At 39.2% G+C, this 13,449-nt stretch overlaps 2 protein-coding genes across 2 annotated transcripts; both read left to right on the top strand.

Moving 5' to 3' along the window:
* Window positions 1–990: 990 nt before the first annotated feature.
* Window positions 991–4,782, top strand: LOC106374145. Its single transcript, XM_013814237.1, has 5 exons — window positions 991–1,695; window positions 1,811–3,201; window positions 3,276–3,943; window positions 4,048–4,190; window positions 4,294–4,782. Exons 1-5 carry the CDS (start codon window positions 991–993, stop codon window positions 4,780–4,782), a joined length of 3,396 nt encoding a protein of 1,131 aa, XP_013669691.1.
* A 6,873-nt stretch (window positions 4,783–11,655) lies between these two features.
* LOC106377569 (GDSL esterase/lipase At3g14220-like) lies at window positions 11,656–13,268 on the top strand. The gene is made up of 5 exons (XM_013817841.3): window positions 11,656–11,944; window positions 12,038–12,156; window positions 12,223–12,423; window positions 12,555–12,810; window positions 12,894–13,268. The coding sequence occupies exons 1-5, from the start codon at window positions 11,698–11,700 to the stop codon at window positions 13,148–13,150; spliced, it is 1,080 nt and encodes a 359-aa protein (XP_013673295.1). The 5' UTR covers window positions 11,656–11,697; the 3' UTR covers window positions 13,151–13,268.
* The last annotated feature ends 181 nt before the right edge of the window (window positions 13,269–13,449 follow it).

The raw sequence follows: 13,449 nt of genomic DNA, 5'->3' as shown, positions 1-13,449 counted from the left end.
TTCTAAAATGTCTTCTATCTTAGTGCCACTTTCATCCAATACACTTAACTGAATAATAATGTGCGATGGATCCATTATACTGTAATAATGTTGGCATACTCGAGAGCAGACGGTGAAGTTCCGATGAGAGCGCACATAAGGGATTTATCTCACCCTAAGGAGCGACATGCCAACTTACAATGGAGAGAAAAATCCATATCATAACCGCTGGACCAGAGAAATGAAAGGGAAGAGACAAGGCCGCCGCCAAGAAGATCTTCGTCCAGGGATCCCACCACTCGCCAACCGCTAGAAAGAAATCTAGCAATCTGCGACTTTCCTCAACCTCCACAAATTCCTACCACGGAGGAGGTTATGGCAGAACTTCTTGAAGTGACTCACCAGTACACAGAAGTTGCTGATCCTCTCGAAAGAGCTGCACGTAGATAAAGAATCATTGAAGGAGAGAAGGAGGATCTAATGGCAGAAACTGCTGCTGGAATTATAGTGACGGCCTCAACTAACCTGAACATGGAGAATGAAGAACTCCCCACTACCCCATCGGTTTTCGATAGGATTGAAGTTCCTTCTGAGGAACCTCAGCTACCACCATTGGGATCAAAGCAGTATGTACTGCGAAGGCTAGGGAACTCTGCAGGAAAAAAGAAAAAGAAAACTGCCCCCAGCCCAGGGTTTCTAGCGGCAACATGCTCAAAAAAGCGTAACCTCCACCGGCTATCACCTGCATCTCATGGATTCCCCTTTGCTTCTCCAGTTAACCTCCAGCGATCAAGGCAGACACCGAGAAGGACTAAGAGCAAACAAGCAAGCAAGACCTCAACAGCTGGTGAAGGGAGTAGCAATCAGGATTTTCCCATCCCTCGTCCTCCTCTTCCTTAGTCGTATTGAGCTGGAACTGCTGTGGGCTCGGGAATCCACAAACAGTCCAAAAGCTCAAAAATCTCAATTCCCAACACTCCCCTGATATCATCTTCTTATCAGAGACAAAGAATGAAGCTCAAAAATCTCAATTCCCAACACTTCCTTTTCTCGCCCATAACCCCAAGCTCAGGAGGGCTTGCTCTCCTATGGAAAAAAGAGATAGATATTCAAATCCTGTCATCGAGCCAGAATTTCATAGATACACATATCACTTTCAAAAACATATCTTTTGACAGTACCTTTGTCTACGGTGCGCCCGAGATTCCTAACAGACAGGCAGTGTGGGATGCTCTTACTAACATCCCAGAGACAAGGGATGGACCATGGTTCCTCACCGGTGATTTTAATGAGATCACTGACAACTCGGAGAAGTCTGGGGGAAAAGAAAGAACTGAAAGCTCGTTCACATCCTTCCGATCCTTTCTATCGACGTGTGACCTCTTCGACCTCAAACATACAGGCAACTTCCTCTCCTGGAGAGGCCAACGACACACTCACCTAGTCCATTGCCGTCTAGACCATGCAATAGCAAATAGCTCCTGGTCTGACTTGTTTCCTAACGGGCGCTCACACTACTTATCCTTCGAAGGCTCGGATCATAGACCAATCCTATCAACATTTGACTCGAAAAGAAAGAAACAACAAAAAGTTTTCAGATATGATAGGAGATTACGGGATAACACTGAAGTAAAAGAGTTAGTGGACAGAGTATGGTTAGAAGGCGCTAACCTTACGGTGATGCAGAGGATAAGTAAGTGTCGACAAGCCATTGCGGCATAGAGCAAACTGAACTACCAAAACAGCCAAAAGATGATCGAGGAGCTTCGTAAAGAATTAGATCTAGCCATGTCAAAATCTGATTACTGCATATTTCCATGCCTCGACGAAGGGGAGGCGAGCTCGCAACAGGCTAACCACCATAGAAGATTCAGCGGGGAACCTCGTCTTTGAAGATGAGCAGATTGTGGGAGTAATATCACAATACTTCCAACAGATCTTCAACTCAACGGTCCCTTCTGCTACAAAGATAGTTCATAAGGCTCTGACTCCGTGTATCTCCACGTCGACAAATGAGCATCTTATTTCCATCCCCAACCTTCAGGAAATAAAAAAGGCTCTCTTCGAGATTCACCCCGACAAGGCCTCGGGGCCTGATGGTTTCTCAGCCAGTTTCTTTCAATCTAACTGGGAGATAGTAGGACCTGCAATGGTTAGAGAAATTCAGTTCTTCTTCGAAACCGGATATCTACCTAGCACAATAAATGACACCCACATCAGGTTAATCCCCAAGGTCAACAGTCCGAAGCAAGTCTATGACTACAGACCTATAGCTTTGTGTAATGTCTATTACAAAATAATTTCAAAGATCCTATCTCTACGCCTAAAGCCAGTCCTAAGGAACATCATTTCTGAGAATCAATCAGCCTTCATACCTGGCCGCGCAATCTCGGATAACGTGCTGATCACCCATGAAATGCTTCACTACCTAAAGACTTCGGGGGCCACTGTTCACACTTCGATGGCTGTAAAGACAGATATTAGTAAAGCCTATGACAGGCTAGAGTGGACTTTCATAGAAGCTGTGCTAGAAAGATTGGGTTTTCATCATACCTGGACTCATCGAGTGATGAAGTGTATCACCACCGTCTCGTATTCTTTCCTCATCAACAATGTAGTTGCTGGTAGTGTGTCACCACAACGCGGGATCAGACAGGGAGATCTTCTTTCTCCCTATATCTTCATACTTTGTGGTGAAGTTTTGTCTGGCCTCTGCAAAAGAGCACAGATAAATGGGAATATGGCAGGGGTTAGAGTGTCGCGGAACAGCCCGAGAATAAATCACTTACTCTTCGCAGACGATACGATGTTCTTCACAAGAACTGACCCTCAAAGCTGCACTACTCTGATGAACATTCTCCACAGCTACGAATCAGCCTCTGGACAGATGATTAATGCAGCAAAGTCATCCATCTCTTTCTCATCAAAAACATCACTGGATGTAAGATTAAGGGTGAAGCAGCATCTAAGGATAGATAAAGAGGGAGGGGTAGGAAAATACCTCGGTTTACCTGAGCTTTTTGGGAGGAAAAAGAAAGACATATTTACATCCATAGTAGACAAAATGCAGCAACGATCTCAGAGTTGGTCCACACGGTTTCTTTCGATGGCAGGGAAAGCTACAATGCTCCAAGCAGTGCTATCACCTATCCCCAACCATGCGATGTCCTGTTTCGAGCTACCTGTGAGTTTGTGCAAACGAATTCAGTCAGTTCTCACACGGTTTTGGTGGGATTCAAAGGAGGGGGAGAAAAAAGTCTGTTGGGTTTCATGGCAAAATTAACTTTACCTAAAAGATCTGGGGGTTTAGGATTCCGTGTTATCCAAGCTTTCAACCATGCTTTGCTTGCAAAAATCTCCTGGCGTATCCTCACCAAACCTAACTGCCTCCTAGCTCGGGTACTAGTGGGAAAGTACTGCAATAACTCCTCATTCGTCAAAGTCGCGCAGTCATCTTCCTCCTCTCATGGCTGGAGGGGCGTTTTACTAGGCAGAGATCTTCTAGTTCAACATCTTGGGAAAGCCACCGGGAATGGTGAATCAACTAGCATCTGGAAGGACTCTTGGATTCATCCTGAATCAAATCTTCGACATGTTGGTCCAACCTCCTTTGAAGATCAAGACCTCCTAGTCTCGGACCTCCTCTCGCGGGAAACAAAGGAATGGAACGAAGCAAAAGTCTGCAACCTCATGCCTGAACTAGCAGCTCACATCCTGAGTCTGCGACCAAGCAAGTTCGGAGCAGCAGACTCCCATATTTGGAGCTATCACCCCTCAGGAGAGTATACCACCAAATCAGGGTACCTTTCCTTACAAGAAACCAAAGTCCAATCGACTCTTTCACTCTTGGACAGCACAACTGATACGGATGGTTGGAACTGGAACAAACATATTTGGTCTCAGAAAATGTCACCGAAAATCAAAATGTTTTTATGGAAAGTGGGACACAACTCACTACCTACAGGTGAAAATCTCCTAAAGCGTGGAATAAAAGTTGACGGTGTGTGTTGTCGTTGAGATGAACCGGAAACAACTCTCCACCTTCTTCTTCACTGCAAATTCGCGCAGGAAATCTGGGCGTTAGGACCATGGACGACTACCTTCGACTCAGCGGGATGTACTTCGATCAAAGCAGCTCTCATGACGTCGTATTCGTGGAAAGTCCTCCCACCTTACGGTCTCAGCATCAATGCCTTCCCTTGGCTATGTTGGTTCATCTGGACATCACGAAACCAACTCATCTTTGAAAAGAAGCCCTCGACGGCCCCAGAGATTGTAGCTTAAGCAATCATCGCAAGTACAGAATGGGAACAGGCGCAGATCCATTTCGACGCTCCTACGGCCCCAAAGATCTCGCTACCGTCAGTACCGTTCCCCATCCACCCTCAGACGATCTTGTGTAATACCGATCCTGCTTGGAAAAGCGATTCGGGAACGGGGGGTTTAGCTTGGATTTTCTCAAATCAGGATGGATCGGAAGTTGGAAGAGGCTCATGTTTTCAAGATCATATCTCTTCAGCTTGCATGGCGGAGGCGCTAGCGATTCGTCAAGCCCTCTTAAGTGCGATTGATCTCAACATCAACCATATCTGGCTCAGATCAGACTCTCAATTGCTCGTTAGAGCTTTAGAATCGGGACGGCGACCGATTGATCTCTACGGGGTGCTCTCGGACATCGTCACGATCTCCTCGTCGTCTTTCACTTCTTGTTTTTTCACTTTCGTCAGTAGGGATTTTAATGGGCCTGCGGACTCATATGCCAAGGCACGCTTGCTTTCTGGCCCAAGCCCATGTTTCCCATAAACTCTAATTATCATCAATGAAAAATTTATGTTGTCCAAAAAAAAAATGTTGGCATACTCGCAACAAAAAAGAAAGTAAAAATAAAAACCGATAAATGATAGAACAAAGGAAGTGATAGTAAACTGTAACGTAGTGGTAATATATATATATATATATATGTATATGCGTCTGTAGCAAATAATGAAGATTATATATGAGCGTTACAAACTTCATGGAATATAAACAGAATGAGGTTCTTTGATTTATGTGTAAACAGTTAAAAATCCTAGATTTTGGTAAATGTCACACCATTTTTGTTTTCTTGTAACAAATGTAATAAAACTCCAAGGTTACTGTTGAGGAATCAAACCAGATTCCACCAATCATGATTCACAGATTCTAAAGCTATAAACACTTGTGCACACCGATATGTTCATCTGGTTCATCGTGTTAAAAACGGTTAAATCCGGAGGGGAGAACTCTTGCTCCCCAACTGCCTCCACTATATCTCACCGGAAACCACCTCCGGTGGTGGTGTGTATAAAGCCATCGCTCACCGCAAAACCACAATCCAGTTTGCTTACAAGAGGAAGGGAAAAATGAAAGAACCGTAGAACCCGAGAATGAACAAACCTCACTCTCTCTAGATCTCTCTCTCTCACTTTTCAAAGAATCACCATTGAAGAAGTCTTGAAGAAGCTTAATTCGTTACTCTGAAGACGTCGTCAATCTCTGTTTTATTCCAGAAGAAGGGGCTTCTCACGTGTTGTCCCACGTGACTCCAGAACAAAGCCCAAAGACTCTAAGTCGTCCAGCGTCTTTCAAATATCTCTTCCACTTGAAACCCTCTTGTCCAGTTAGAGTATCTGATGCACATAGGCTTGACCAGCTCTTGTCTCTGCACGAGATGCTCCTGAGATGAACTGAAGACCAAACCCAACAGTTACAAAAAAAAAAAAAAAAACGCTCTCCTCCCCCACCCCCGACGGATCTGAGAACAAAACCTAACCTAGTGCGGCGGATCTCTACCCCCAACGGCCGGTGTCCATTCCCGGAGTCGGAGGCCTTCTTTCCTCTCTAATCTCAGTTTCCTTTTGCTCTCTTGGCGATTCTCTCCATCTCTGGTGATATGCTCGAACTTCTGGAATCCGGCGAAGAAGCATGTTTCATCCTTGTTTGTGGCGGAGGTTCGTAGGTTGCAGAACGTGGATTTCTGGAAAGGCGGCGAGCTAGGTATAAAGAGATCTCTGAGATGGGTCGAATTTTAGGGTTTGGTGATGTAAAGCGTCAAAATCGTTTTCCTTAGATCTGTCGTTATCCATCTCCGAGGAATAGGCGCGTGGTTTCAGTTCATCTCATTTCTCAGTAGACGCGAAGTTCGATTCGTGTACGGACTTCTGCAGGTTCAAGGAGAGGAGCCAATCCCTCAGCCCGATATTTTAATGGCAAGTTTTAAGTGCGGCTCAGTTTAGCTATTTGGTGTTTGGCATTCCAGTTGCAGAATTCTCTTTTTGTTGAGGTGGTTGTAGTGATTTCTCGTCGATTTGGTGTTTTAGTGATTGTATTTATTATGGGAGTCGACCTTTGAGACTTGATTATGTGGAGGTTTGGACGTCAGAGAGTGTGTTCAAGCCGTATCCGAAAGTTGTGTGTATCGTGAAGCGATCCTTCTTGTGATTGTGAAGTCTTGGTTCTTGGTTACTAGTGGGGATGGTATCGTTTTGGCAGGCTTTAGGCGGCCGAGTTGAGAAGGCATAGTGGCTTCTGTTCTACAAGTGGATTGTATCATTTGGCTGGTTGAGGACCAGCGTTGATATATCCAGATCACTGCTCTCTGCTATTTAGGAGGTTATTGCATTGGACTGTACTTTGCCTTTGTTTAGATGGTTTAAGGTTGATGCGTTTATCGTAGATTCTATGTCTTCGTAGTTTTGTGTTCGTAAGTTACCCCGTTGTGGATTTTAGTTGCTTTTCCTTGAGCTTTCGGTAGTATTGTGTTTGTAAGTAACCCTGGTGTGGGTTCTAGTTGCCTTTCCTTGGGCTCTTGATTCTGGGGATTTCATGTTATCTGCCGGCTTAGGATCAATAATGTATTTGAACTTTGAATGAATATTAACAGATGGGGAAAAAAAAAGTGGTGAGTGGTGACCATTGTTTTACAAGAACCAACTTTAGATCACAACCAAAAAGCCCTTTGTTAAAGAAAAAAAAACTTTAGATTAATAAAAAAGATATATAGAGAACCAAAATGAACCAGGATTTAAAATAGATCTTGAAGCCTATGTAGAAGCCCAGTTAGTGAAGTGATGGACCAACTTTACCCGTTTGTTCGTCAAGTGACTTACTATGTTGATGCCCAGATTTTGAAGCAAATGGCGACAGTGAATAAGCCCATGTATGATGGTAGAAGTTTGCACGAGAGCACAGCTACCCTTTTCAATTTTCTTTGGTAATCTCCACAAAGAAACAATCTGTATTTGATAAAAAAAAAACAATCTGTATTTCATAGTAAAACTAGATCACGGGTGTTAGTTTTCATTTATATTTACATAGACATTTTGTTTTTACTTCAAGAATTGTATATACTATAGTAATCACATATATTCAAATGTGTATATGACCTTTTCAAACATAATAATATTACAATCTACTTGTTTTTCATTAAATTAATTGTTTCAAACTGTCACTCATATTTGTATCTTTTTCTATATATTTTTCTATATTTTTTTTGTTGGATTAGTGTTTGATTATTAAACTCATAAATATATGTAAAGTTTAGTAAAATTAAAAATTATTTTCATGTCCAAAGATATTGTAACATTTCACAAAAGTTAAAAGTTTAACAAAAATTAAACTTATATCTTCATAGATTAACATTATCAAGTAAGTAATTAAACACTTCGTTTTAGTTTTAATTTTTTTTTTAAATGAACTATCAAATATTAAACAAATAACATTGACATATATTTAAATAAATTACATATGCAGGTATACTATTATATGTATTTAATTTAAACATTATAAATTAAAATGGCTTTACATAAATATACAAATCCTATCTATTAAAAGTATAGTATATATTTTGTTTCACATAAATAGTTATATCATAATTTGAGACAATTTGTACGGATCAATATAATATCTATCTATAAATTCAATGGGTCATTAAGATTGGTATTCAATTATCCTTAGCTCGTAAGCCCAAAATGATCATGTAACTGATTTTTTTCGGGGAAAAAAATGTCAACGTGTGCTAAACCTAACAAATTTTCTAACTTTTGATGGGGTTTATTGTTGGTCATCATCACTAACCTTCTGTTTTCTCTTTAACCTAACTCCGATCCTCCAAACCTACGACTAAAAATGCAACTGTGAAGATGATTTCTGGACTCTTAACACATATCTCCTTCATGTCTGTCGGTTTAGCTTATAAAGGTTATAGTCTCTTTTTAGTTTGTATTTTTCAATTATTTTTTCCATGTGATTCACTATATCAAATACGTGTAGATGGAAACTACAATGGTAGATAAAGATATAAAATATTCACCACAAGATTATATGGATCTCTGCCCTAATATATCTTCAACATGCAATTCCGATCAATATCTGGAAACTGAGGTGACTTTATTTTCTTCTTTTAAATGAGTATTTGCTTTATAATCTGAATAGAAAAGATCATTTTCTAGTACATGGGTTACTTCTCTTTGAAAAGATTCGCTCGTTTGGTTTTTCAATTCTCTGTAACATGCAAGATGCATGTGATCTGATGAGTTGCCATAAATATCGTATAGCTTGAACAGTAGATCAAACTCTGGTCTCTAATTTTGAACAAATCTTGAATTAAGGTTTAATGTACAGTGATACTGCATAGGATAGATGGTGATCCTTAAGCTGATTATGTAGATTGGGATCAAAGAAGAAGAGCAAACTTATTAATTTTGAGTTTTATCGATTTCTGAACAACACATGTTGACTTTGTGATAACAACAGCTTGAGTTTGTGATTTTGTTTTAATTAGCTTCTTTTTATTAGGGAAAAGATTGTTTCCTTTATCATGTGGGCTATAAAGCTGTTCGAGCTCAACAATGTAAACACATATTATATGGAGACTGAAGAAGGTGCCAAAGGACCTTTATTTTTGGTGTGTTACTGATTCCTTAAACATCTTATAAAGTCGTGGAAGATATGAGGTTAGATCATTCAATCAACGCAGTATCTGCATCTTACATGTTCTGCTTTCACGAGAGAAACCAAAATCTTAACCTTGGTACATTTTCACCGCAAATGCCGTTTAAAGTTGATGGCCAGTGGAAAGTTGGCCTCCTGAAACACCATTGTTACTTGCGGTGGATGTGAAAACAATCTGCTCATCATCTCGTGAAGTCAGATCGTGTAACAATTCAGAGCTACTGCAACCATAGATGGAGCATTAGCTGAACCAGTAAGGTTTTAGTTTCTGTTGGAACTTCACTTTCATGTAGAGGAGCATGGTAGCCAATGTAGTAAATTAATTAAAGACTTTTATATCACAGTAAAAAAAGATTTAAAGGAACTCAAACATTATACCTAACTTCAATAAGTTCAATGATTGACTTCAAATATTTTTCTCTTAATACAAATGTCATCGACATGGCCTCTGAAATAGATAAGTTCATCTGTTCCGAATATTTTATTCAATAATCTGTAGACATATTCTTTTCTATGAGTTCTCATTAACTCACACAAACTAACTTTCTTGAGTGTTTATCAGGTAATTGCTTCTCAACCATCAGCAGCAGACCTGACATGGATGAACAAATGGTCAGGAAGATCCTAAGGAGACTTCAGGGAAATTGATACACTAACCAATTAAAAAACGAGTTGAGGGTTCCATTTCCAATCTCTTGAAAACTGGATAAACTCAGAAAGTTATCATCACACACAAGTAAACTTGGTTCGTTGGACGATACTGGCCTGATGCTTGAGACAACGAAAATGTGTCTATCAGTCGCCATTCACCAACTGGTAATTTACTTTGCACACGTTGGATGATTCTTCCTGCAAGTACAGTGTATTTTAACACCCTCAAACAAAAATAGATATAAAGACTTAGTACATAAATGCATACGATTACGAAAAATAAAAAAATATAAATCCTCTTACACTTTCATCTGTGAGGATCAACCCAAGAGTATCTCCTCCATAATTGGTTTTCTACCTCCACGAATGAACCAACTTCACTTGGATGCTCAATCCTGTTTGTAGGGTTTGATGTCTTTTAGTAAAGAAACACTCTTATTCATAGACATGGCTCAAGGTGTTTGTTAAGGTGATGGTCGAGGTTAGGAGTCTTGACATCCACGTTTATAGATGGCTAGAATTTTATGAGTATTTTTGAGAGAATATTCTATGAAATTCGTAACGAATATATATTAAATTTAAGATATTATGAATAATTTGTTATGGTTACCTATATCATAGATATTGATATATTCATTGTAAATCTGGTACCAAATATATTAAATTTAAGATAATATGAATCAGTTGTTATGGCAAATATACAGTATATTTGGTGATTTTAAACAAAAAAAAAGAGGAAACCATATGAGGAGTTTATGGTAACAATAAATATGTGATCTTTAACTAATAGCTTCTATATATACCTTGGAGAATATCCTACGTTTAAACTCTCGCGCAATATGAAATGATACCTTTTACAATAGATACGATAATTAATTCATATTCAAAAGTAGATATTGCGTGGATTAGTTTAAACCGATGAGCACTTTATGGAAATCAATAATACATAATGTGAATATTAAGGAATCTAGATATTATTGTTGCACGAATGATGGTTTTGAATATTGTTGTTACGTCGTTTTTTTAATGTAGACCAAATTAATCCGGTTTACGGTTAGAAGAATATATCCATAATAATTAATGCAATAATTTCGATTTTTTATTGAATACTCCACGATCTTCATCTTCTCCAAGTATGTACTGTGATTAAGGTATATGGATAAAAGTACGGGAAAAATAATAAAAAGTCAATTGCGTCTTATTCTATTAATGTTACAAGTCAGACTTGTGCAGGCTAACCCAACCACAACAAAATGACTAATATATGACACGAGCACAGAGCAACCTAATTTAAAAGAAAGCATTATTATTAACAATTCAGGTTGTGCTCGTTCATGGACACAGCATTGATACCATCATATATGTTAATGTTTAGATTGGTTTCAGGGATCCACTTAAAATGCCTATGGAATATCTTTGACTAAACGTGATAGATATAGTAAACATGAAGAACAAACATGACTTGAAATGATATAGTGTTGATCGAAAGGTTTTATTAGAAAATTCACGATGTATACAATATAGAAAGTTTTGATTATTCTAAACATAGACATTTTCGATTTATGTAATAGTTGTTGGCAATGCGGGAGTTACTGTTATATTAATATGAAAATAAATGATAGAACTATTTATTGTAATGACTTTATAGAGATAGTCCAATTTTTAAAAAATCACACATGAAAATTAATAGAATAGATTAAGAACATTAAACAAATAAGAAATCTAAGAAAGCACTCATGTTTGAACCGCTGGTAAACATTGGAAGAAAACATGATTTATTAATATTTACTCTGTCCACACCAATCAGGATAACGTATATTATTCGTTCCGGTTCCTAATGGGGTAACATCACATGATTCACAACTCTCCCCCACCCACTGACTGAATTAAATATGGATCGTGGATCACACATCAGTTATGTTTAGTAATTAAAGCGGTTAGTTTCGGTTTAAAATGATTTACTTCTACATAAAAATCAACCAACCGAGTTAATCTCGGTTTGGTTTGGTTTAGTAGATCACATAACAAACACTTCAGACAACAAGTATAAAAGTGCAGACACAAGGACAAGTCACAACTCCACTGTCAAAGACAAAAATGGCAATCAACCGTAATTTAATTATCTTCGCAGGGTTATTAGCGTCTTTTACACTCGCCAGTTTCCCGGCAAACGTTGCCGGCGAGCCACCTCTCTTGTTCACCTTCGGCGACTCTTCCTACGATGTAGGCAACACCAAGTTCTTCTCATCAGCGTTCGATCCGGCCACCACCTGGCCATACGGCGAGTCCATCGACTTTCCGACCGGTCGTTGGTCGGACGGCAACATTGTCCCAGATTTCATCGGTACATATACACATAACATATGAAACAAGTACATGCAAGTCTTGTACTTCTTTCTAAAGTTCTTGTAACTGATTATGATGTAACTGCAACCAGGTCGATTGGTTGGTAATCAAGAACCTGTACCTCCGGTTCTTGATCCAAAAGCTGATCTCTCTCGTGGAGCAAGCTTTGCCATTTCTGGAGCAACTGTTCTTGGATCTCCATCTGACACTGTACGCTTTTGTCTTTTTACGCTTTAAGACTAAAGTGGATTTGTAATGACTTTCTTGTTTTGGCAGATGAGTTCTGGACAACAGATATTGAAGTTTATTGAGTTACATAAGAAGTGGAGCGATAAAGAACGAGCAGAAGCTATATACATGATCAACATCGGAGCTGATGATTACTTAAATTTCGCCAAGGCTCATCCAAATGCTAATCCTGTGGAGCAAGTTGCTTTTGTTGCCCGTGTTCTTCAAAAGCTATCCAGAGATCTAATGGTATGTAGGTTTCTACAAAAGTTACTGGAACGGTTTAGATCTGGTCCGGTCTAACTTTGAAGAGATTTTGATCGTAGTGGGAATTTATTATTGGTCAACACTGAACCGGGAAATGTATTTGTGATATGCAGAGTTTGTACAAGTCAGGTGGGGCGAGAAAGTTTGCGGTACAGAACTTGGGACCGCTTGGTTGTTTACCAATAGTGAGACAAGAGTTTAAGACAGGTGAAAGTTGTATGGAGATGGTTAACTTTATGGTGAAAACACACAATGAACGGCTTGGTCATGTGCTCTTTGCTATCACCGTAAGATTCCGTAGCTTACGGTACAGCGTCTTTGATTACAACGGTGAAATTCTCCGCAGGATCAATGAACCATCATGCCATGGTAATTACTTAAATATTATTTAACTTTCTGATTTAGTTGTTCTAGTTATAATAAGAAATGATAATCTTGATTTTCATGGTTAGGATATACTGATACAACGACCTCTTGCTGTGGTACTGGATCGAGAAATGCGTTCGGGTGTGGCTATAGCAACGTGCATTCGAAACTCTGCAGTTACCAGAAAGGATTTTTGTTCTTTGACGGGCGTCACAACACTGAGAAAACTGATGAAGAGATTGCCAATCTGTTCTATGCTGGAGACAGACATGTTGTCTATCCGGTGAACATAAGGGATCTTGTAGGTAAATCGGTGACTTTTCTTCCAGCGCAAGAAATCTAGAAAAGCCCTAGTTTCGTTCTGTTTGACTGTTTCTTTGTGAAATAAGTAAACGGCTGTTTGTTTGTAAGCTATAGAACTCATTTTCAATTGAGAATAAACAAAAAGTACCGTTTCTTGATTATGATCTTCAAAATCTGGCAACAATCTATGTAAATCTTCAAATTATTATTATCATACAACCATCAAATTTACTGCCGTTTGTAACACAAACATATATTCAGCCATATATTCTGGAATCTTTTAATTAATTAGAAGTTTTGAAACAAGGTCTTGAGATTGTAGGGTCCAACAAGATCGGA

This window comes from Brassica napus, chromosome C1, assembly GCF_020379485.1.
Source record: "Brassica napus cultivar Da-Ae chromosome C1, Da-Ae, whole genome shotgun sequence".
Taxonomy (NCBI): Eukaryota; Viridiplantae; Streptophyta; class Magnoliopsida; order Brassicales; family Brassicaceae; genus Brassica; species Brassica napus.
Note: the sequence above shows the minus strand (reverse complement) of the source record. Positions and strands in the feature narration are given on the sequence as shown.

Bases quoted from the DNA above. Each gene is read 5' to 3' on its own strand.
- LOC106374145 (XM_013814237.1), top strand. From the start codon at position 991: ATGAAGCTCAAAAATCTCAATTCCCAACACTTCCTTTTCTCGCCCATA. The intron at 3,202-3,275 runs GTTTTGGTGGGA...TTTACCTAAAAG, and splicing joins ATTCAGTCAGTTCTCACACG to ATCTGGGGGTTTAGGATTCC. The intron at 4,191-4,293 runs GTTCATCTGGAC...GAATGGGAACAG, and splicing joins GCCTTCCCTTGGCTATGTTG to GCGCAGATCCATTTCGACGC.
- LOC106377569 (XM_013817841.3), top strand. From the start codon at position 11,698: ATGGCAATCAACCGTAATTTAATTATCTTCGCAGGGTTATTAGCGTCT. The intron at 11,945-12,037 runs GTACATATACAC...AACTGCAACCAG, and splicing joins CATTGTCCCAGATTTCATCG to GTCGATTGGTTGGTAATCAA. The intron at 12,157-12,222 runs GTACGCTTTTGT...TTGTTTTGGCAG, and splicing joins TTGGATCTCCATCTGACACT to ATGAGTTCTGGACAACAGAT.